This window comes from Lepus europaeus, chromosome 13, assembly GCF_033115175.1.
Source record: "Lepus europaeus isolate LE1 chromosome 13, mLepTim1.pri, whole genome shotgun sequence".
In the NCBI taxonomy this organism is placed as follows: domain Eukaryota; kingdom Metazoa; phylum Chordata; class Mammalia; order Lagomorpha; family Leporidae; genus Lepus; species Lepus europaeus.
In genome coordinates, this window is record NC_084839.1 from 33,236,066 (window position 1) to 33,258,981 (window position 22,916).

Below are 22,916 nucleotides of genomic sequence, written 5' to 3' on the forward strand. Positions count from 1 at the left end.
GTCTAAGCCACGTGGTCAAAAGTAATACTTTGGTTAAAAGTAATAGGAACTCAATTTGTAGTAGAATTTCTGGAAGGAAATTGGAATAAATCATGTACTCCAAGGAGACAGAGCAGAACCCTAGAAATGGGATGAGGAACAGAAACAACCCTCTCATTCCACCCTCCCCCAGAGCAATCTTCATCTAGAAATTGGTGAACAGCTCTGGAGAGAAGGAACAGAGAAAAATTTTCCACTCCTTAGGGACTGACCCCATGATACGCAGGGCCACCCAGCACTCCATGCTGAAATGGCTGGGAAGGCATGAGCTGTCACATTGCTCTATCTGATCACCTACAAAATTCGCAATTTTGGAAGTTCCTTGGAGAGTCAGCTTGCCTTGAAGGCATGTCTACAAGGTTTCAAGCTTGGAAAAGCAAATCCAAGCTGAAAGATGGTCTTCCATCTCTGTAGCCTTCCCTTGTTTTGCTTAGCTTTATTCAAGATAGCCAACAACTGCATCTGTAAGACTCCCTTTAAACTTCTCTTGGCCTCAGTGACTGCAGGATGGCACTTGTTACCTGCTAGCTGCAGGAAAGCTGTTCAGGCTATCAGAGACAGAGAAGATGCTTCTAGGGTCTCCTCAGGTTTCCAGTATGAAGGCCTGAGGAGAAACGTCCTATGTAAATAACCATCTCCATGAAAAACGGAGTTGAAAGGCCACAATTTCAAGGCAGGGTTTGCTGGTTTTTTGTTTTTAGCATCTTTTAACTGAAAAATACTGAACTGAACTTTATCCTAGCCATCCCTTTTACACAAACGGGGCCTGTAGGCAATATGCTTGCCCAAGTAAGCAAATACTATACTTGGCTTGGCAGCTGGGACTTGGCTATAAAAAATACAATTTCTGCTGAATAGCTCCTTTCTGTGACTCCTCCAGCCCCCAATTGGTTGAGGTGAGCAGGGTGTGTATTCAGGTTAATGGAAAATTGGAATCTGGATTCGCAACAAAGAGCCTTTACATGACTACTCAGGGCACAGAAACCCAGAGGCTCCAGAAGCCATAGAATGGTGAAAAGACCAAAGACAAGACCTGAGATCCACTTCATTGTTGTTGGTCTGACATCCCCAAGACATCTGTAAACCTGAATCCTGATATCATGATATTGAATTGTTTCAATTACCTTCACACCCCACAAATTCACCTTGAAATCACAGTGAAAGGGAGTTTCTTTGCAACCTCAGTAGGAGGTGTTTTAAAGCCAGAGAGAACAGGGACAAGCTGGAAGGTTGCAAACCACTGTGGTAACAACTGTCTAACATGCACCAAGAAAAATAAATGAGCAGATGTTTTCTAAAGGGCAAAGTAGCAGTGTAGTTTGTTTTCCCTAAGAAAACAGCGTTATTGAATGGGGGACAATGGCAGAATGGAAGCTGGAGAAGACCTTTCCAGCTGAATGTCCTAAATGCAAGGCCTAGAACACCCACACGCCTGTTTCCACCTTTAGAGGGGGTTTGTGCTGGTGCCACCGTTCTATCCTGGACTGTCCGCAGGGACCTCTGGAAGCAAAAGCCTGAGGAAGCCTTGGCAGCCTCCAGAATGGTACTGCCCACATGGGCATGGCTGGGGGGCCCAGCAGAGGCACTATGGGGTCCAGGTGGTTGTCACCAAAGCAGGAAAGAATTTAAGGGCAGAACACAAAGGCTAGTGGGAAGAAAGGATTTCTAGACAGAGGAAAAGTCCACACCTCAAGACTGGGTGTGGGGAGGCTGGGACTGCAGCTTCTGCAGTGCCTAGGGGGCTATTCATCAGGTTTTTCCAACTGATGGGGGTTTCTCCATTCCATGTTTGGGGTGGGTCTTTGTGCAGGTGCAGTTGAGACAACATGCTCTAACAGACATTGTATGTTTCACTGCATCTTAACTCTCTTCCCAGGGGTGGGTTTTTATTATTATAATGAGGCAAAGGTAGGTGTCAAGACAGCCACTTAAGCTGGGAAAACCATTTTTGCTGATGTGTCCAGGGTAAGCAGTTGGGTTCTGCTTGCTTCATTATTGACAGTAAGGGCCTGATTCTTGTCAAGAGATAGTTGGGATACTGCTAATGTTTGCACGCAGCTTGTCTAGGCCAATGCGTTCCCTACCTGCCTCACTAAGCCAGTGATCTCTATCTATCCCTGCCTCAGGTAGAGGCCAGAATGTTCTGGGTCTGCAGGCTTGTTCACCAGAACTGGGCATCCCCCTGAGAACCCTCAAAACATCTGATCCAGCAGAATACCAGTGAGGACAAACCACTACCACTGAGCTGTTACTGTTTGTAAAACTCTTCACCAACGGGCTGGAGACTCTTCAAGGAAAACCCAGTCACTGACATCAATTATGAAATCCCAATGTGCTATAAAATCAATCAGCATTGTACTCACCATGTTACTGAACACACACACAAGGTCTGAACTATGTAACTGAATAAACACACAATGCCTGAAGTTGCACACCAGGTAGGAAAGAGAGCGGGGCCACGAGCCCCAGATGCAGAGTTCTCTCTACTGCAGAACTGGTCCATGCCCTCTCTGCTTTATGTCTTTTCACCTGAGTCAGCAGCCACTTGACCCACAGCTCTGTTCCCCTTTTCCTCCTACTATTGTCTTCTCAGCTGCACACACCGTGTGCCTCTATTTTGGTTCTATCTCAATTTTCCACCCTGCAACATGGCACCCCAGACCTCGGAAGGCTGTGGAGTTCCTTGGAAGTAGTCAGTTACTTTTTGTCTCCCAGGTCCCTTTTTGGATTTCCTTGATCATCATATGGTGGTTGCTCGCAGGCTCAGATCCCAGCAGTCCTTTCGCCAATAGGCTATTAGAGACTGTTCCACACACAGTAAGCGGAACAGACTGTGCATACTCCGGACAGCTGAGGCGTGAAAAGGAAGAGTACAGGTCCTAAAATGGGAAATGCTTTTACATTCTTAAAGAAAGGGTATCTGATTGATGAATTGTTTTGAATTTCAAGCAATGGTGAACATTTCCCAAAACTAAATGCTTTAGAAATAAGTTGCTCTGAGAAATTTTCTTGGACCAAACTCTTAATTGTATCTCAGGACCATTTCCCTGGGCACAGCCAGTTCAGGACTGTCAGGCACCCTCCAATCCAGACTCCACAGTAAAAACCTTTCCTGTATCCAGCTTCTTCCACAAAGCACAGCGGGGACAGCTACAGGGAAGTGGCTCTGCCTTGGCTCCCTGGCTACCTTGCATGGCGCAACTGCCATCTGACCCAAGTCTTCCTGGGAAGCCCTGATCTCCCAGGAATATGGCAAAGCAGGCAGTTAGAGAGGCTTTCCCAAGACTACTTTCATCCACCTTTCCACATTGTAGGAGGCTTTCACAAAGCAACCTCCTCACTGCAATCTGGGACTCAACACTACAGCTGCAGGCTATAAAATGAACCCGCTGCCCCTAGAATTGGTCCCCACCCCAGCCATGATGCCTGTCATCTGGCCCCTTTTGGTTTTGGGGTTATCCTGGAAACTGACACTGGAAAGTGACACTAGGCTGACCTTACTTTGGCTAACTTTTAAGTAATAAACCATCTGGATCCATGTAGGCCCACTGTGTCCTTACCTGCCAAACCTAGGGCAGAGTGGCAGGCCAGCTTAGCCATGGCAGTGGTCACTCTTTCATGGGCACTGCAGGACCAAAGGATAGCAGCTGGTTCCTCAGATGCCTCAGGTGGCTCTCCACATCACAGTGCCTTCCAGGAAGCTCTGGAATGCCTCTGATAATGCACAGCCACAATGCCAAATCCTACCCCTGCCACCCTATTCTGTGAAAGACCTGCCCTAGTGATTAGGGAGCTTTTTCTTACTAAAGACAGAACACCGAAAAATTCTCTTCTTAGCTATGTAATGACACTGCCTTCCCCACACTGAGTGGCACCCTAAAAACCCCTGGGCTGGATGGCTTATAGGTTTCACCTTGGCAGAAGAAATAGTGGTGACTACTTGAAGAATCATACTAAGAAAGATTCTGAGGATCCCTAAAGAGATGCTAAAATCAGCCTTCTCCATGTCTGTCATTGCAGAGGGATGGGACAGTGTCAGTTCTTAGTCAGTATTTGCCCCTCTCAATGGTTTGAGTGCAAGGAAGCTTGTTGAAGGAGCCCATTTGGGGAGTGAAAAGGGAGCTTTCTTAGTTTTTCTTCTTGAATATGGCATTGCCTATAAATCCTCTTAAATGAATCTCTTTATTTCCTGGAAAATATTAGGGGTGGAGTAAATTAGTTTTACTTTCAGTCCTTTTCTAAGGAGGTTTCTAAATAAACTACCTGGAAACAGTCAGGTTATGAATGTTCCTAAAACTTAGTAATATGTTGCTTTTGGTTACCAGGTCCAGAATTCTCCACAGTGAAGTTTCTCGCTGCGGGCTAGGCACTGTTAACAACTGCTCCAGGTTTGTAAGGAGCTAGGACGGGGAAAAGGAAATTAAGAAACTGGCCCTTCCTAGATGTTTTCATGTTCCTGGCACTATCTTGGCTGCCTTCACACTGACTATTCCAATTAAGTCCTCCAATGAGACTACCAGGCACTATTTCATAAAGGAAAAAGACAGACTCAGAGAGGTTACCTTGTGTCAGAGTCACACATCTGTTAAAATGTCAGGTTCAAAACCAACTCTGTCTTAGAAAAATTATTTACATAAATACAATAAAATTATATGCCAACATTTTTTCCAAAAAAGCCAAAACAACTGTTTAAGGTTTGCTTTTCCTAAAAGAAAACACAGGAAACCAATAAACTAAAAAGTCATGAGAAAATAAAGTGAAGTTATAGAGGCTCAAATCTATAAACTGAATAATAGAGAGGCAATGAATAACAACTTGATCAAATTAGCAAAAAAAAAAAAAAAGAAAGAAAGAAAGTGAGAGGAAACTATGAAGTAAAATAAATAATTAACAGAATAAGAAAACAAAATCAGAGAGCACACTGACTAGGCCCCTTGAAGGAAACTGTCAATTAAAAAATCAAAAGTAGATATATGCAGCTTATAGGCAACACATTTAAAGGGATAAAGAATGGTTGAAAATAGAGTTGGACTATGAATTATATATCATATGATGAATATTATAAATTTAAAAGTATGAAAATACAGATAAAATAATAATTGAGGTTATAAGAGTCATCAACCTATATGTGCCCAATAACACAGTAGATATACATATAAAGCAAGAACTATTAGCTCTGTAAGGAAAGCTTGATAAAAATACTGCAGAATATTTCAAGAGTTTTTGTTTGCTTGTTTTGTTTTAAATATTTATTTATTTGAAAAGCAGAGTTACAGAGAAGCAGAGGCAGAGACACAGAGAGAGAGACAGAGATCTTCCAACACTGGTTCACTCCCAAAATGGCCACAATGGCCAGAGTTGGGCCGATCCAAAGCCAGGAGCCAGGAGCTTCTTCTAGGTCTCCCACATGGGTGCAGGGACCAAAGGGTTTGGGCCATCTTCTACTGCTTTCCCAGGCCATAGCAGAGAGCTGGATAGGAAGTGGAGCAGCCAGGACTCGAACCAGCACCCATAAGGGATGGCGGCACTGCAGGTGGCGGCTTTACCCACTATGCCACAGCGCCAGCCCCTCAATAGAATTCTTTTATAACTGAACAGTTACCCAAAAAAATGAGCAAAAGATACAGATGAACTGAAAAATAAAATCAACTATTTCATTGATATTTACAGAACTTTAAATCCCTCCTATGGAAGAACACATAAAGTAGCCCATGAAACATTTTTAAAAATCAATAATATACTCAGTCTCAAATAAAGCCTTACCTTACCTTTCAAAAAGTAAGATTTTACAGGACACATTACCTTATCACAGAAGATTAAAATTAGACACAAGTAATAATCTTAATTTTTTTAAAAAAAGATCTTTAACTCCCCAAAGATGAATAAACACACATATAGCTAATCCTTGGGTAAAAAAAAAAAAACAACAAACAACATTACAACAGCACACAAAGAAAAAATACAAGAAGCACAAACATACTCCAACAGAGAAAAATCTTAAAAATGAAAGGAAATTAAATATTCAATTACTTAAATATTTAAATTGTCAACACTAATCTACGAAGTGGAAATTTTCAACCATATTAGGAAGGTGAGTAAAGATCCTACCTTTCACAAAGAGAGTGTCAGGATCAAAGGACTTCTTAGCCAAATTCCATTTAATCTTTAACAGATAATTTAAGTGATCTTTTAAACAGTTCTGTACAACAGCACAAGACAAAAACCTCCCCAACAACTCATTTTACAAAATAAGTACAACTTTCTAAAAGCTTTTCATTGAAATGTAATATACATACGGAAAACCACACATGGATGTTAGATGAATTTATACAACCTAATCAATAGGATGCATACAGGTACCTAAAAACACAAACATAACCAGCTCTCTGGAAGCCATCTGTGCACTCCCTTTTAGACACAACCTCCTCCCCTACCTGGCACCAAGGATCACTGCTTTCCTAACTTGTAACAGAACAGATTTTGGCCACCAAGAACCACTGCTTTCCTAACTTCAAACAGATTTTACCCATTTTGTACTTTACATAAATAAAAGCATATGGAACTCTCTTGTACTTGCCTCTTCATGCACAATACGCTTGTGAGATTCATTCATACATTGTAAGTAGTTATAAACTGTTCATTCTTACTGCTGTGTATCTCATGTTGAATATACAAAAATGTACTCATTCTACTACATTTGGTGGACTTTTGGGCAGTTTCTGGTTTGATGTTATTGCTAATAGTGTTGCTATAAAACACATCTTTCAGGGAACATAACTAAGCATTTTACTGGGTGTATACCCAGGAGTTGAATTACTAGGTCCCATGTTTATGAGTGTTTTCAGCGTTAGCAGATTCTGCTAAACAGTTTTCCAATGGATTTGAATCAATTTATAGTCTCACCAGCAGTGAATGAGTCCTGTGGTTACTCACGTATCCTTGCCAAACTGTAACTTTTACATCATCAAAAAACTATAGATAAATGTCACTTTTGAATATGAGTACATTCTAAATAAATGATAAACAACTGCAACAGATTTATAAGAAAAAATAACACTCTGTAAGCAGGCAGGCATTATTCCAAGGAGGCACGGTGTTTTAAAACATCAAGTCAGCCACTTAAAGGAGAATAACACATGATTATATTAAAAGTGCTGAGAAATGATTTGATAAAATTCAGCCACTATTTCTAATAAAATCTCTCAGCAAAACAGAAAAGTACCTATTTAAGTAAGATAATGATTATTTATTAAATGCTTCAAAGCAAATATTCTAAATAATGGAATCCCAAAACCATTCTAACTAGTCAATTAACAAGAAAGAATGTCACTTCCACCATTATTACTTAACAATATATTGGCATTTTCAGCCAGTTAAGATTTCAGAAAATAACCCATCAAACACAGGAAAAGACAAGGTAAGATTATATTTGTGGGGGCTGGCATGGTGGAATACTAGGCTTAGCCTCACCTGTGGTGCCAGCATTCTATATGGGCGCTGGTTCACGTCCCAGCTGCTCCTCTTCTGATCTAGCTCTCTGCTAATGTGCCTGCAAAAGCAGTGGAAGATGGTCCAAGTGCTTGGGACCTTGCACTCATGTGAAAGACCTGAAAGAAGCTCCTGGCTCCTGGCTTCAAATCAGCGCAGCTCCAGCCGTTGTGGCCATCTGGGGAGTGAACCAGAGGATGGAAAACCTATCTGTCTCTACCTCTCTCTGTAACTCTGCTTGTCAAATAATAAATACAATAAATCTTTTTAAAAAATTATATTTGTGAATGTCTCTTCTAAAAATTCCACAGGACTCTAGTTAAAAAAAAAACTACTAGAACAAAAAGATTTTGTAAGTAAACTCAATAAATTTGCAGTATATGACAAGTATACAGAAACAATATGCTTTCTTTATCTGTAATAATCTCTTAGATATTGAAATAGGAGAAGCAGGTGATGCCCACCTCCCTTATTGGAATACCTGGGTTTGATTCCTGGCTCTGGCTCCTGATTCCAACTTCTGGCTAATGAAGACCTTGGGAGGTACCAGTGATGGCTCAAGTAATTAGGCTCCTGTCACCCACATGGATTCCTGAGTCCCAGCTCCAGCCATGGTCCAGCCCTGCCCTTACAGGCATCTGTGGAATGAACCAATGGATAGAAGCTTCCTTTCTGTCTGACCCTCTGCCTGTCAAAGTAAGTAACATTCAAAAAGATGGAAATGAGAAAAAAAGAAAAAAGCTCATTCACAAATGGGAAAAAAGTTCATTCACAATGAGGCTCACAAAGCTAAACAAGTAGGAATATATTCAATTTAAAAAGACACAGCACTTAGATAGCAAGAACACTCAAATTTTAATGAAGACATTAATAATATCCAAATGAACAAACAGAAAGTGATACGGTGTTCTTAGATGGGAAAACAATATCACACATTAAATTTCCCCAAATTAATACATAATTTAATGCATTTTCAAGCCCTAATTGAATAAAATTGAATTAAATTAACACAAACTTCAAAAGCCTGAGACCAGCCAAGAAAGGCAGTAAAAAGAACAGTATGGGGATGGGGCAGGAAAAAAAAAGCCACTGTATACAAACATATTATAAAGTCACTGCAATTAAATCCATATGATACTGCCATATGAAGAGAACTGCAAATGAAACAGAATAGCATATTGAGAAAAATTATACATGAAAATTTAATACTTGGTGTTTCAGTCCATTGGGAAAAGATCATTTATATAATAAAGGGTACTAGATTGACAACCCACTTGGAAGAAAATAAAGATGGATATGCGGTTTGCAGTCTATATATATTTTAAAAATTCTAAGTGGAGGAGATTTCAATGGAAAAAAAACCAAAAAAACAAAAAATCAAAAAATACAGAAGTCAATATAGGCCACCCAGAGGCAGAGAGCTTCTAAATCAATACAGAATAATTTAAAAATTTTATAATTATAAACATTTGTATTTCATAAAATAACACAACTACACTTGGATATATACTGGTGTATACCAAGTGGGAAAAGGGACTGTGAACATAGTTAACAGAACATTAGATTTGGAGAAAAACACCTGCAAGTAATAACAAGAAGGGATAATATATAATATAAAAAGAATACTTATAAGTTGTTGTAAAGTGGTGGGAATATGGGCAAAATGTTAATGAAAAATAAAAATAAATAAAGTGTGAATAAAAGAAACAAATATGTAATTCACTTAAGAATGAAATCCAAATGGCTTTTACCTGGGAAAAGCTCTTATTAATGTGATTAATAAACAACTTGCAAGAGTTGGGAGAAAAATGTTTGCAACCAAGAAAAGAAAGCTTAAGTATATATTTAAAAAGCTCTTACAAACTGGTCAAATAAAGGGAGAAACATAATAGACAAAACTAAGGATAAAAGTAAAAAATGTAAAGATCTAACTGTGAATACTTGCAGTAGGCAGAATTCCCAGATGCTCCCCATCATCTTCACCCTTGCGTTACTCCCATGATGTCACATTAGAGGGCAGAGGGATTTGCAGATGTACTGACACTGATCAGTTGACCTTAACATATAGAGCTTGTCTGGTTGTGCCTTACCTAATCACAAGAGCCCTTTAAAAGCAGTTTTTCTCTGGTTGGTAGAAGGCCAAGGAGAGTCAACCTATGAGAAGGATTTGATGCACTCTTACTACCTTGGGAGATGGATGGGACCACATGCAAAGACCAGAGACCAACCTCTAGAGCTCAGACTGACAGTCAGCAAGGAAATGTGGATCTTTATCCTAAAGGCTCAAGGAGCTCAAAGGGAATTCTCCAGAGCTTTAAGAGTCCATCCTGGCAGTCATCTTCATTGTAGCCTTAAGGACCCTGAGCAGAGGGCCCAACTGATTATTATTGGAGCTCTGGCCTATAAAACTATGGGATAAAAAATAAGCATTGTTTTAAACTGCTAAATTTGTGCTGATTTCTTATGTTGTAATATAAACTAATAGGTAGGGGCAAGTATTGTGGTACAGGGAGGGAGGTCACTGTTTGCAACCCCAGCATCCCACACTGGAATGCTGGTTCACATTCTTGCTCGTGATCTGGCTTCCCATTCAGTTTCCTGCTAATGTGCCTGGGCAGGCAGAGGAGGATGACCCAGTACTTGGGACTCTGTCAACTCATGTGGAGACTTGGATGAAGTTCCTGGCTTGTGGTTCTCTTCAGCCTGGCCCAGAACTGAATGTTACAGCCATCTGTGGAGTGAACAGGAGATGGATGCTCTCGTGTGTTTCATACATTTACTGGCAGAAATACAAATTGTTCCAGCCTTTTTTTGACACAAATCTTAAATTTATTAAAGATTAAAATATACATACCCCTCAATCCAGCAACCCTCCAGGTATCTATCCATAGAAGTAAGATCATCACATAGTCACAAACACTTGTACACATAGGAGCATTTATTGTGATAGTAAAAATCTGGTAACAAAGAAAACTCATCAATATCAGAAGGATTTAACAAACCATAGTATGTCATCACTACTGAGTATTACACAGGCATTAAAAAAGAATGGGATGAGAGCTACAGACTTAGGATTTCCATCCTACATGTTGAAAAAGAAAAGTGAGATGTAGAGGACAGATATGACACCATTTATTCTAGAGCAAACTGGTCCACCAACATCTCATTTATATAAGGTTGTGTATGTGTGTGTACTATGAAACTTAAAAGAGATCTATGTATGTATAGATTTGTAAAGTGCTTACAACACACATTAAGTTACAGACCAGTACAAAAAAATGACATATATTTTTAATAACTGTCCATACATATTTGTATGCATGAGCAATTAGAAAGAAACACATTAGGAGGGCAGCAGTGATGGGATATTGTGGGAGATAGTTTTGCCATTATGCATCTTTATGATTGCTCTTTTGTGTTAATTCTATTTAAATTGTATTATTCTTTCCAATGGTCTCATTCTTTTCATCTGAGAAACATCAAATGATCCCACTCCCTTCCATTACTATTTTTTCTCATCACTTATCAGTAATGTTCCAGATTATATTGATTGTTTCCTCTAACTGGAATGTGAGCTGCAGTAAGTGAAGGTCTTTCTGTTCACTGCTTATGCCAGCAGCTAGAACCATCTGCCAGACAGCAGGCACTTGAATACCAAGGAAAGCAGTATTCTTGATGGCTGTTCCTGATGTTCATTTTAATGGCTCCTGGCTTCAGCCTGCCCATAATTAGATGTTGTGGCCTTTGGTGAGTGAACCAGTAGATGGATAATCTTTTCTGTCACTCTGCCTTTCAAATAAATAATTATTTCCTCCTAAAAGGCTGATATTCTAGATGCTAACAGGAATAAAAGAATTGTAAAAAGTGTGGATTTAGGGAGTAATACTATTTATTAGATGCTTATTATTGCCTGATATTTAACCATGTGTTTTACATTCATTACCTTAAATCATTCATTGAGGCAAATTTATTTTATAGATGAGAAACTGGCTCATGAGAGGTGGCATAGCTATAAGTCTCCTAGACTATAAGTGTTCATGTCCAGGCCAAATTCCTAATCTTTCCTCTGTGTTGAAATGTCTTCTTACATAGTATATAGGTTTAACACTGACACTAATTCAACTGACTATTTCATACTCCCATAATTCACTGCTGTACTAGTGATTCTTTGATTTAAAGTCTTTGGATTTTTTTTTTTAAAGGTTTATTTATTTATTTGAAAGCCAGCGTTACCGAGAGAAAAGGACAGGCAGAGAGAGAGAGAGGTCTTCCATCCACTGGTTCACTCCCTAATTGGCTGCAATGGCCAGAGCTGTGCTGATCCGAAGCCAGGAGCCAAGAGCTTCCTAGGGGTCTCTCACGCAGATGCAGGGGCCTAAGGACTTGAGCCATCTTCTACTGCTTTCCCAGGCCATAGCAGAGAGCTGGATTTGAGGTGGAGCAGCCGGGTCTTGAACTGGCACCCATATGGGATGCCAGCATTGCAGGCAGCAGTTTTGCCCGCTACACCACAGCGCCGGCCCCTGGATTTTAAACAGTGGGCTCTAACTTCTTGACTATTTTGCTCCTGAAGCAATTAAGCTGTGTACCTAAAGTCCTTGAACAACCTGGGCCCCACTGGTGTGAAGTTAGAAAACAAAAAACAAAATGAGGCTAGTGCCGCGGCTCAAAAGGCTAATCCTCCGCCTGCGGCGCCGGCACACCGGGTTCTAGTCCCGGTCGGGGCGCCGGATTCTGTCCCGGTTGCCCCTCTTACAGGCCAGCTCTCTGCTGTGGCCTGGGAATGCAGTGGAGGATGGCCCAAGTGCTTGGGCCCTGCACCCGCATGGGAGACCAGGAGAAGCACCTGGTTCCTGGCTTCGGATCAATGCAATGCACTGGCCTCAGCACGCCGGCCGCGGCGGTCATTGGAGGGTGAACCAATGGCAAAGAAAGACCTTTCTCTCTGTCTCTCTCACTGTCCACTCTGCCTGTCAAAAAAGAAAAACAAAACAAACAAACAAAAAAATGAGACATTCCGGAGAGTTCAAAAACATTTGGAAAATTATCACAAAATATTTAAGACAAAAGCAACCCTGAAAACATCCTGAAGGATTTGCAGAGCGGCCCCATCTTTATTTCCAAAGAAAGCTACCCAGAGAGAGCTTCCCCTGGGAGAACATGTCAGTCATTAACATCAGCACCTCCTGTGGGACGCAAGAAGAAGAGTGGATGTGGACCTGGCCTGGCTCAGGATAGTCAAGGAGGGTTAATGTTCCAGGCTGCAGGATAAGCTCCTCTCAAGGGATCAGAGCTCAGTGGGTTGGGGAACTGAGGTGGGAAAAAGGGAACAGAGAAAGAAGGGACAATTGAGTTTACACACTTCTGTCTCCCCCACATTTCGATGAGTTTCAATGCAGGCAGACTGGAAGTGTGCAACACAGAGAGTGTTGCCAGGGGCATTCAGCTGCCTCCTGTGAGGTATGGTCCAAACTCCTCCCCAATCAGGGAGCAGACCTCAATCTTTGGATCACAGTCTCAGATCTAGATGCATCTGAGCATTACCTAGAGACTGGCAGGGTTTTTTATTTTCTTTTGGACTTTATTTGGATGGATGTAGTTTTGAGAAGAACTCTACTTACTCAACCAATAAATAAAATTTGAGTTCTTTCTTTAAGATAAGGCACCAGGTGAAGGGCTATGGGGGATACAAGAAAAACCAACATGCTCTGTGCCTCAAAGAGCATATAAAGGGGCCAGTGCTGTGGCATACTGGGTGAAGCTCTATCTGCAGTACCGGCATCCCTTATGGGCGCCAGTTCTAGTCCCGGCTGCTCCATTTCCCATCCAGCTCTCTGCTACAGCCTGGGAAAGCAGTAGAAGATGGCCTAAGTGTTTGGGCCCCTGCACCCACGTGGGAGATGCAGAGGAAGCTTCTGGCTCCTGGCTTTGGATTGGCACAGCTCTGGCCATTGCAGCCAATTGGGGAGTGAACCAGTGGATGGAAGACCTCTCTCTCTCTCTCTCTCTGCCTCTCTCTGTGCAACTCTTTCAAATAAATACATAAATCTTTTTTTTTTTTTAAAAAGAGCATATAAAGACTGAAGCAAATAATCATTAACTTTTTTTAGGTGACAAATGAGCAGTACTTAATGTGCAAATCTGGGTAGAAAATATGGGAGAATCAAGATATTCAGAGATAATTTATCACTACTTACTTCCAACATCTCAAAAAAAAATCCCCAAGATTTTGAAGGATAATATATAAAATAAACTTACCATAGGAGGGTACTTCAAAACATTGAAAAATGAAATTAAAGGTAAGTTTATTTCAGTGCAAGAAACTTTCGAAATTCATGCAGTGTTTTCCTCATACACTTTCATGACCTTTTTGTAAACTTATATACATGGATTGCAGAATTTGTTGTACCAAAATATGCTTATCTTGTTTTTTGTTTTTTTTTTTTAATTATTTATTTATTTTAAAGGCAGAGTTACAGAGAGGCAAAGGCAGAGAGAGAAGAAAGAGAGATCTTCCATCTGTTGGTCCACTTCCCAAATAGCTGCAAAGGCTGGAGCTGAGCCAGTCTGAAGCCAGGAGCCAGGAGATTCTTCCAGGTCTCCCACCCAGATGCAGGAATCCAAACACTTGGGCCATCTTCTACTGCTTTCCCAGGCAATAGCAGAGAGCTAGATTGAAAGAGGAGCAGCTGAGACTGAACCGGTGCCCATATGGGATGCCAGCACTGCAGATGCCGGCTTTACCTATGCCACAGTGCCAGCCCCTATGCTTAACTTTTAATTCCATTTTTCTATGAATTTATGGAAATATCTTGCTATATTCCTTGTCAATCTTTGTATTCTCAAAACAATTTATTAAAGTCATATAAAATTAAGCTTTTGTGTATTTATCAGCAGAGGCAAGTTATATATCAATTATATATACTGAGTGCACAAAATTGCATGCATCTATACAACCTCCCAATTCAGAAGCAAAATCCAGAAAGCAATGACATTTCTAAAGAGGAAAACAATCTGTTTATTATTGTTTTTTAAATCGGGGAGCATGTATTTAGCCTACTGGTTAAAACTCATGACTCACATATATGTGCCTGGGTTCGGCAACCAGCTTCCATCTCCAGCTTGCTGCCGATGCAGACCCTAGGAGGAAGTTGTGATGGCTCAAGTACTTGTATTCCTGCAGAGGAGACCCAAACTGCATTATAGTTCCTAGCTCAAGTCCTGCCCAGTCACAGCTGCTATGGGCATTTAGAGAGGTGAATGGGGGTAGGGAGTAAAACAGTTTCTCTATCTCTGTCTCTCAAATAAACAAAAAATAATTAATATTTTTTTAAAAATCAGTCAGTGTATTCTTAAATACCTAAATCAATAAATGAGCTTATTGTCTTGCTTGTTTAAAAGACAGACCAAAAAGGAATAAAAAGAAAGTCTGAATGTTTTATAGTTGGGTGAAAGGTCAGATTTCTTCTGACGAGATATATAAGAAAATGGAACAGATAATATTTCACTGAAAAACAAAGTTTTCATTTAAATGAATTTAGATTATTAAATGTTGTTTTAGATAAACCCACACACTTTGAAAATCTGTATGAAGAGTGACTGGCAGAACCTAACCTTAAGTTCCGAGAGGACATCACTATTAACTACTCATGCAGTACACTCTCACATGCTACACTTAATGTTCCATTGTAGCATAAGCCTCCTACTTTCCCTGAGAGCTGTGCACAGAAATAGATTTTCCAGTCAGTAAACTGCTGACATATTTACTACACATGTATTTCTACATACAGTTCAGTACTGGCTTGGGTAGCTGTGTGTGTGTGTGTGTGGCGGGGGGTAGGGCACAGTGTTAGTCACAAATGTCAAAAGATATTGTGAGACCAATAAGTTCTTTTTTTCTAAAATATACAGAGTGAAATTACTAACAAGATACTTTGAAATACACAGGTTATCCAGAAAGATTTTAAAATGATAATCAAAAACATTCTAGGGAGAACTCATCCTGTAAAAATGACCTTTTTTTTTTTAATGAGATTATCACTCATGGCCACTTTAGACTATTTCTTACATGCCTGGTCTTCATTCTGATGTATGCAGATAATACAATACAACCAGACTTAGCTTCCTAATATATAATAAACTATGCTGACACTTTGCCATCAGGCTCTAGGATACTTCTGATGTCTTTCCTAAAAATCTTTAATTTAGGGACCAGAGTTACGGCACAATGTCCTAAGAAAGTGCCTGCGATGCTGGCATCCCATATGGGTGCTGGTTTGATTTGGAACTTGTAGCTTCACCTGGCCCAACCCTGGCCATTGCAGCCATTTGGGGAGTGAACCAGTGGCTGGAAGATGTCCCTGTCTCTCCTTCTCTCTGTTATTCTGCCTTTCAAATAGATCAATCTTCACACTTGATCTTAGCCAAAAGGCTGAGAAGCAATCAAATAAATCAAACTTAAAACAGTAACAACAACTTAAATGTAGTTAACAGGGACCAATGACAAGTCGGAATTAGAACCACTCACTTATTGAAATCAAAAGTGGTCACCTTTCAAGTCCTCTGAAGGAGAGATGGAGGCTACTTTTCCTTCTTGAAGGAGTAACTTGTTTCCCCAAACACAGTGAATTTTGGACTGTTTAGTTTTTTAAGTATAAAAAATATAACAAGTTAAAAATTCTGTTCCAGGAAAAATGAATCCCAATTTTCAGAGCTGCAGAGTTACACATTGGAGCTGCTTTATAGAACTGGAGTGTCCTGGTCATTCCAACTGAGAAGTTACAAGTGAAAGGATGCTTTGCGGTTACACTGTTTGTACTACAGGGTATGCCAGGATAATGCTGGGACCCCTCAAAACCCCAGAAACCCAATGTAGGTCAGAATACAACTTTGAACCTAGGTTGAGACCAGAGGACTCATCAACCCATAAATAACTATTAGAGTCTTCTTGACTGCCTAAGTTAGATTACTCCAAAATTACTCCAGCAAACCATGTCTCAATTCTCAGTAAAAGGGACAAACGAGATGTTTCTAACACTACAGAAAAGTGTGTGTGCCTTCTGAAGGATACAACACTCACTGTAGACCACCATACAGTACTGCAAAGAATAGTACATAGTATCTAGTACATCAGAAGATGTATTTTAGATTCGATACTGTATTGTAGTTCCAGATGGGAACAAAGAAATTCTGAGCTCTATGCAGGCAAAAGCTTCAATAATGTTGAAGCAAAGGGCCAGGGAGAGGTGTGGAAGGCTTATGATTGTCTTAAATAGCCAAGCAAAGAAAAATAAAAACATGCTAAGTTTATAGATGTTGCTGTAATGTTTAATAATTAATTAAACTCACTTGAAAAACATGAAACTTATTTGTTAACAAACACACATGTGTCCCTGGGAGTATCACTGATTGATTGTTTTAAATTTTTACTAGCTTTCCAAAGGCTCAAATTCTCTAAAATGATAAACTTCTCCACCTTCTTCACAATCATTTAATGATAAATGTTTCACTATTCTGGACTCATATCTACTTTGCCTAATGCCCTTTAACTTCCCCGCACCCCTCTACAACCATCCAGCCCCAAATCAGATGGCACTCAAGTGTTTTATCTGAATTCACTGCAAAGCCACAACTAGATTCCAAATCTGACAAATATTCCAATTCATGAGACATCTATAGCACATTATCTATATTTGTACACTTTATTTAAAAACAAAGAATACACTTAGAGCCACCAAAAATGGATATCTTAATTAGCTTATCCATACCCTGAATTTACAAAAGAAACTTCTTGCACCACAAAAATTAGCACTTGGATTAATTTACATTAATCGATATTAAAACTAAAATTTAAATACCTGAAGATCAAACAATCTGGCCCAGGGCTCACCAGCTAGGGGTTGAGTGTGGAGAGAAAGGGTTGGTTAGGAATCGGAACTGATGATGCCTGAGATCAGCTCTAGTAAACTCAAGTTGAGAAGATATAAAATAAGCAGTAGATTTCAGTATTATAAAGAAGTGGTTCCTCCTAAAAACAAGTATTAGATCAGAGTTGGAATGGGGACAAGGGACATCTCTTAATCTGGACTGGATAAAAGGTATGAAGCAGGAAGGTTGTATTTCTCTTCTCACAAAAGGCAAGCCTCAGCCAAACAATGAGGAGAAACAGGTAGGGAGGTATGTAGTAAACCAAAGACTTTCTGGTTGCTGACAATACCAAATTTGCAGTTCTCTATAAGCCAGTAAAAATACCATTCTCTGAGCCATTTTCAGATAGAGCTAACATATAAGGGGGAGGGACCATTCTACATTGACAAGGCACTCACTGGTTCACAGCCTGTTAAAAACGCAGGCAGACATTAGAGTTTATCTAAATTAAAATGAACTTTCTAATCTGCATCAGAGGGATGACGAGCATGTGGTCCCAATTAAATTAAATCCAAAGCTTGATAGCCAAGATCCAGAAGATTCTGATCCCTAAGCACCACTTCAGGAATACTGCTAGAATAAATGAGTGGGATCTAGGGATCTCTATTTGACCTAGTAACACTTGCACTTTTTGGATTAAAAAATCAAACAGTATGAAGAATCTACTAAATATTCTGTCAACATGGCATCCCTTACACGGACATGGAGACCCAGTTGGAAGAGGGACATGGCAAAAGTAAAATCATTTACTTATCAAAATGTCTATCCTTTGTTTTTAAATATAGATATATTAGTTTTCTGGAACTTCCCCTAAAATGGACTTTAGGAATTGGTACATTTCACAAAATAGACATTTTTGTCAGCTACTACTTTTGTATAACCTGAATCCCAGTGTCAAACACTGAAGAAGTACTGCAGTTATATAAATAACAAGTAACATAGTAATAAGGGCAACTTCTGAGTAAATAAAATGATTATGTGCTTAAGAGTCTTGAAATAGATTTTAAAGAATAAAGTAAGCTAAATAAAACTATACATAGAACTCTTTTTCCATATGTATTCAATATAATTTGGCTCTTGGTTGAAAAACATCACACAGACATAAACCAACCAGAGATTAACTAACAACACTGATGGTTAATTTTAAGCAATTCTTTCAAAAGAATACTAAAGTGAATACTAAGTCTCTCAGTCTGGCTTGTGATCTCTTAATGCAATAGACTTAAAGGACAAGGCCTAAGGAAAGCACCAACATCGATTCTTCAATTGCATCTGACCATCACTTCAGTAGTCAGGAAGATATGCTTTAGTAAAAATGGCAGCAATGACAAAGAGGTAGATATGAGAGATGCCATTTAAATACTTTAAGACTATTCTTAGGTGGAATTACTAGTTCAGGTGTTTAAAAATAACTTTTTATTAGTTGAATCGTTATCATCACATAAGATTTTCATGACATGCTTTTATGTAAGGGGGAATATATGAAGTACTAAAAACGTGAGACTTCAAAAAAATTACATTCACTTAGCCAACACTAACGAAATCCCATAATTTTAGTAAACCAATAATTTCTCTTTTTACCTGAACTTGACTTTAAAGAGTAGCTATTTTTTTCTCTACTGAAATTTCTAGGAATTCACATTCAGAATTCTTGGAAGGTATATATGGTGCTCAGAAGAGCACAAAGACAACGCATGAAATGTCCCCTGAAGTCCTAGAGGTTGAACAGATACATTAAAAAGACACTGAGGGTCACAAACCAGGACCTTCACAGATTGGCACACATGCGTGCATGTACACACACACAGACACCACACACACTCCCCTATCTCTGCCTCTCTCTCTCTCTTTCCTTCTCCCTCCCACCTCCACACACAAACTCAATCTTCATCTTCACTGTAAGGCTGCATTTGCTTTTTTTTTTTTTTTTTTAAATAAAGGCACCTCTCATTTTCTAGCTATTGCCTTCTTGATGACATCTATTTTGTTAAAAAGCCTGAATGTTCAATGGAAATAGTTCAGTACTGAGAATGGAATATTTTTCAATTCACATTTGAATAGCCAGGTTTTCTTACATTCAGATTTTAATAAACTAGAATGACAGTCCTTAAAACAAGCATGCTAGCCTATAATGGATATAGTATTTACAGTAATTTAAACATTGAGAACTATATATTATACTGTAAAAGCAAACAGCACAACACTCATCATACTCATCATTATCCACTGCGTATACTACCTCCAAAAATGAAAATACAAAACAGTAAAATGCACCTATGGTTTTATATATATATATATATATAGTCTATATATATTATATATATTCCTATAATATATATAATATATATTTATAAAATATACATACATTTTAGACATTTTCAAATAAATCTCCATCATTATCTCCAAAAGAAATTTATAGCAAGAATACTGAAGGAATGAAAATCAGATAAACAAAAAATTTCTCACAAAGTTCATTATCAGTGATGCAGCTCAATTCCCCCTTTTAGTCATAACTAAAATGATTATAAAAGCTAATAACTTTGCATAACTAATTATCTGTTTAATGGCAAAAAATTGCTAAATTTGTTCAATAGAAAAATACTGAAGGTCATTACATCACATATGTTAAATATCTGTCTATGGTTTGAGTAGCAAATGAGTTCCTTATGACAGTTGAGAAGGGTGCTGCAAGCTCCCAGAGACATATCCACAGCATATGAAAATAAGGCAGGGACCCACACCTCCTGCTGATTTTCATACTATTTCAAAACACTTTATCCAAAATATTTACAAATCAAGTATTATGAAAGTATTTCAATGACTGTTTAAATCTTGAATTTGTTCATTTTGTGAACTTCTAATAGGCTGGGGAGAAGTCAGATATTTGTAAATGCAACCATATGGTTGGAAGACTGCTTTGGCTCATTTCTAGGCTGAGATCATACAGTGCTAGTGGAAAAGAATCTTTCTGTGTACAGTCTCCAATGGGATACCACTGGCTTTCTAAGGAACTTTCAACAGTTCCATCATCTGCACAGTTTATGTATTCATGGTTATTTTCTACTCACTAACAGAAAATTTTCAACCATGAGGCATAAGATGAACAGTGGAAGAGTATATTGGGTTTTCAGAATTTCAGTGACATAAGTAAAGTAGGCACTAAAGACCTTGGAAGGTAATTAAAGCAGTAACTGGGAGAATAATAGCTTTGTGGTGGTCCATTATAAATATACCAAGTAGGGGTACCTGACTAGAAATTTCCAGTATTCTTCTACAATGCTGGTTAGCAACAACCTGTTCTTCTCTCTGTGAAGAACCAAAAAGAATTTACTAAACACAATGTGGAATATTCTACCTGCATGGAAATATATACATTCACCTCTTAGCTCATGTCTAGGTCAATTCATTTGATTACACAAAGGAGTTTCTTAAGCCCACTTGTTAACCAAAGCACAAAGATTAAATTAAAAAGCAGCTGTTAAAAATACTACAGCATATCTGTACAATAATCAGACAAATAGAGTACAGGTTTTTAAAGGAAATTTGCCCGTATACTGCAGAATTCTAGAGGCAGACAAGCAGAAATATTAAAGAAATATCGTCAATTATTATCCACATTACCACCAGAATATTTCTTCAAGGAGGAAATGTACATAAGTGTCATTGCCATGACAATGGACTACATGAGGACAGGAATATGGGAACTATTTCAACAGATTTAAATACTTAAGGGTATACATTTTTTAAAGTCTGAGAACCTATTATAAATTTTAGTGAAAAGTTGGACATTAATAATGTATTTCTAATTTCCAGATTCATTGCTGTCATTTGGGACAAACAAGAGAAAGTGTATGAGGAGAGGCATGACAGCTGTTAAGAAAAGGTCTATATGATTAGGGACTTGTTCCAGGTAGGGGGATCATGGGAATCCCAAAAGCTAACCACACGTGGTCACAGGTAAGGTATGATCAAAAAAACCTGATCACTGCCTATTAAAACACATATTCTAATTAAACAATGGAAGGATAGGGAGAGGGAAAGGCAGAATATATTAGCCAATATTAGGCATTGAATGCTTCCGTCTAAATTCTCAGGAGATTCTTCTTGGCTATGTTAATAGAGGGCTTCTTGGATACAAAACATTTGCTTTGTTTAGTATTTCTGCAACAGCAGCTGCCTGAGGTTAACCATTTTCTTTGGACTATTAAAACTTAATAATGATGAATTACTTTTGGTAGATGTCAGATAACATGAATATGAAAGATAAAGAAAGAACCATGGTTATGTGCGTGCTGATAAATGGGTGCTAGTAAATAACACCTTTCAGTCATTGAAAGTAAGATTTTACTGATAAGAAATAATCACTCTGTACTATAAATATGAATATTTTATATGAATAAAACAAATTTTAAAATAGAAATTATTATAGAGATATGCCCTGTTTGCCCTTAAAAATAAACAGATCTCAAACCTGAATAAGTTAAGTCCTTTAGTAAAAGCAGATTCTATTGACTATTCTTTATAATGGTGAGTGCCTGACAGCTAAACTTTAGAATGATGCCAAATCTATTTTCAAACTGTAATATAATAAAGAAATCTGCTTGCAAACTAAATAGTTGTTTAGCATTTCTGAGTATATGTAACATATTATTGCATCTTTTTTTCCTCTAATAGATAAAATGCTTTGCCAGGTGCTTTATGTAAATAGCTGAAAGAGCTAAATTAAACTAATTTTAACACTGCCTGGTCATCATACACAAAGGGGTTAGTTAGTACAGCAGATAAAGATTACTGTTTTGACTACCTAACATGTTTAATAAGAGTTGTCAGAGGAGAACTAGGTCTAAGTTTCTGCTCTTTCTCTACTCATTCCCAGCCATCAAGCTTTTTAATTATCCATTACAGCACGCTGTATCAATAGGGACAAGCTAAACCTGTGTACGCTAAGGACCTACCTAGCGAATTAGAACCACCTCAGAATTAAAAGGGTCTATTTAGGGGACAATTTGAAACAGTTTTCAGGTTCACAGATTCAGCTGAGCTTGCAGCAACCTGAACAAACTTTAGTTTTAGAAAACTGTATACGAATTGCAAAACTACACTTTAACAAATGTTCTCTGTGCTCCTTCAGCAGAACAAAAGGGCAGGACGAGTTGATTCTTGCCCTGGTCTTCTGTATCTCTTTTGTGCAGTTGATTATTTATAAAGAACTAGATGATGAAAACGATGCTTTGTGTCATACAAAGACTTTAGCCAGCGCATCAGCTCCAGCACTGGCTATATAGCATTTGGATGGGTGGAAAGCTACATCATGAATCGATTCTTCAAATTTTTTCCGATGAGCTGTGAACTCTTGAATACACGTCTTACTTTCTAGATTCCATAAACGTATTGAACAGTCATGACCTATACCAAATGAAAAGAAATTGAAAAGGAAAATTACACTTACATAAAGATGATAA

The 22,916-nt window shown here is 38.7% G+C and overlaps 1 protein-coding gene across 1 annotated transcript in view; it reads right to left on the reverse strand.

Moving 5' to 3' along the window:
* Nucleotides 1-10,313: 10,313 nt before the first annotated feature.
* The window catches only part of STRN (striatin), a 137,934-nt gene continuing 125,331 nt past the window's right edge, over nt 10,314-22,916 (reverse strand). The window contains exon 18 of the mRNA XM_062209245.1: nt 10,314-22,860. Within this exon, the coding sequence (XP_062065229.1) occupies nt 22,691-22,860 (170 nt within the window). The 3' untranslated portion in view covers nt 10,314-22,690. The remainder of the gene's footprint in view (nt 22,861-22,916) is intronic.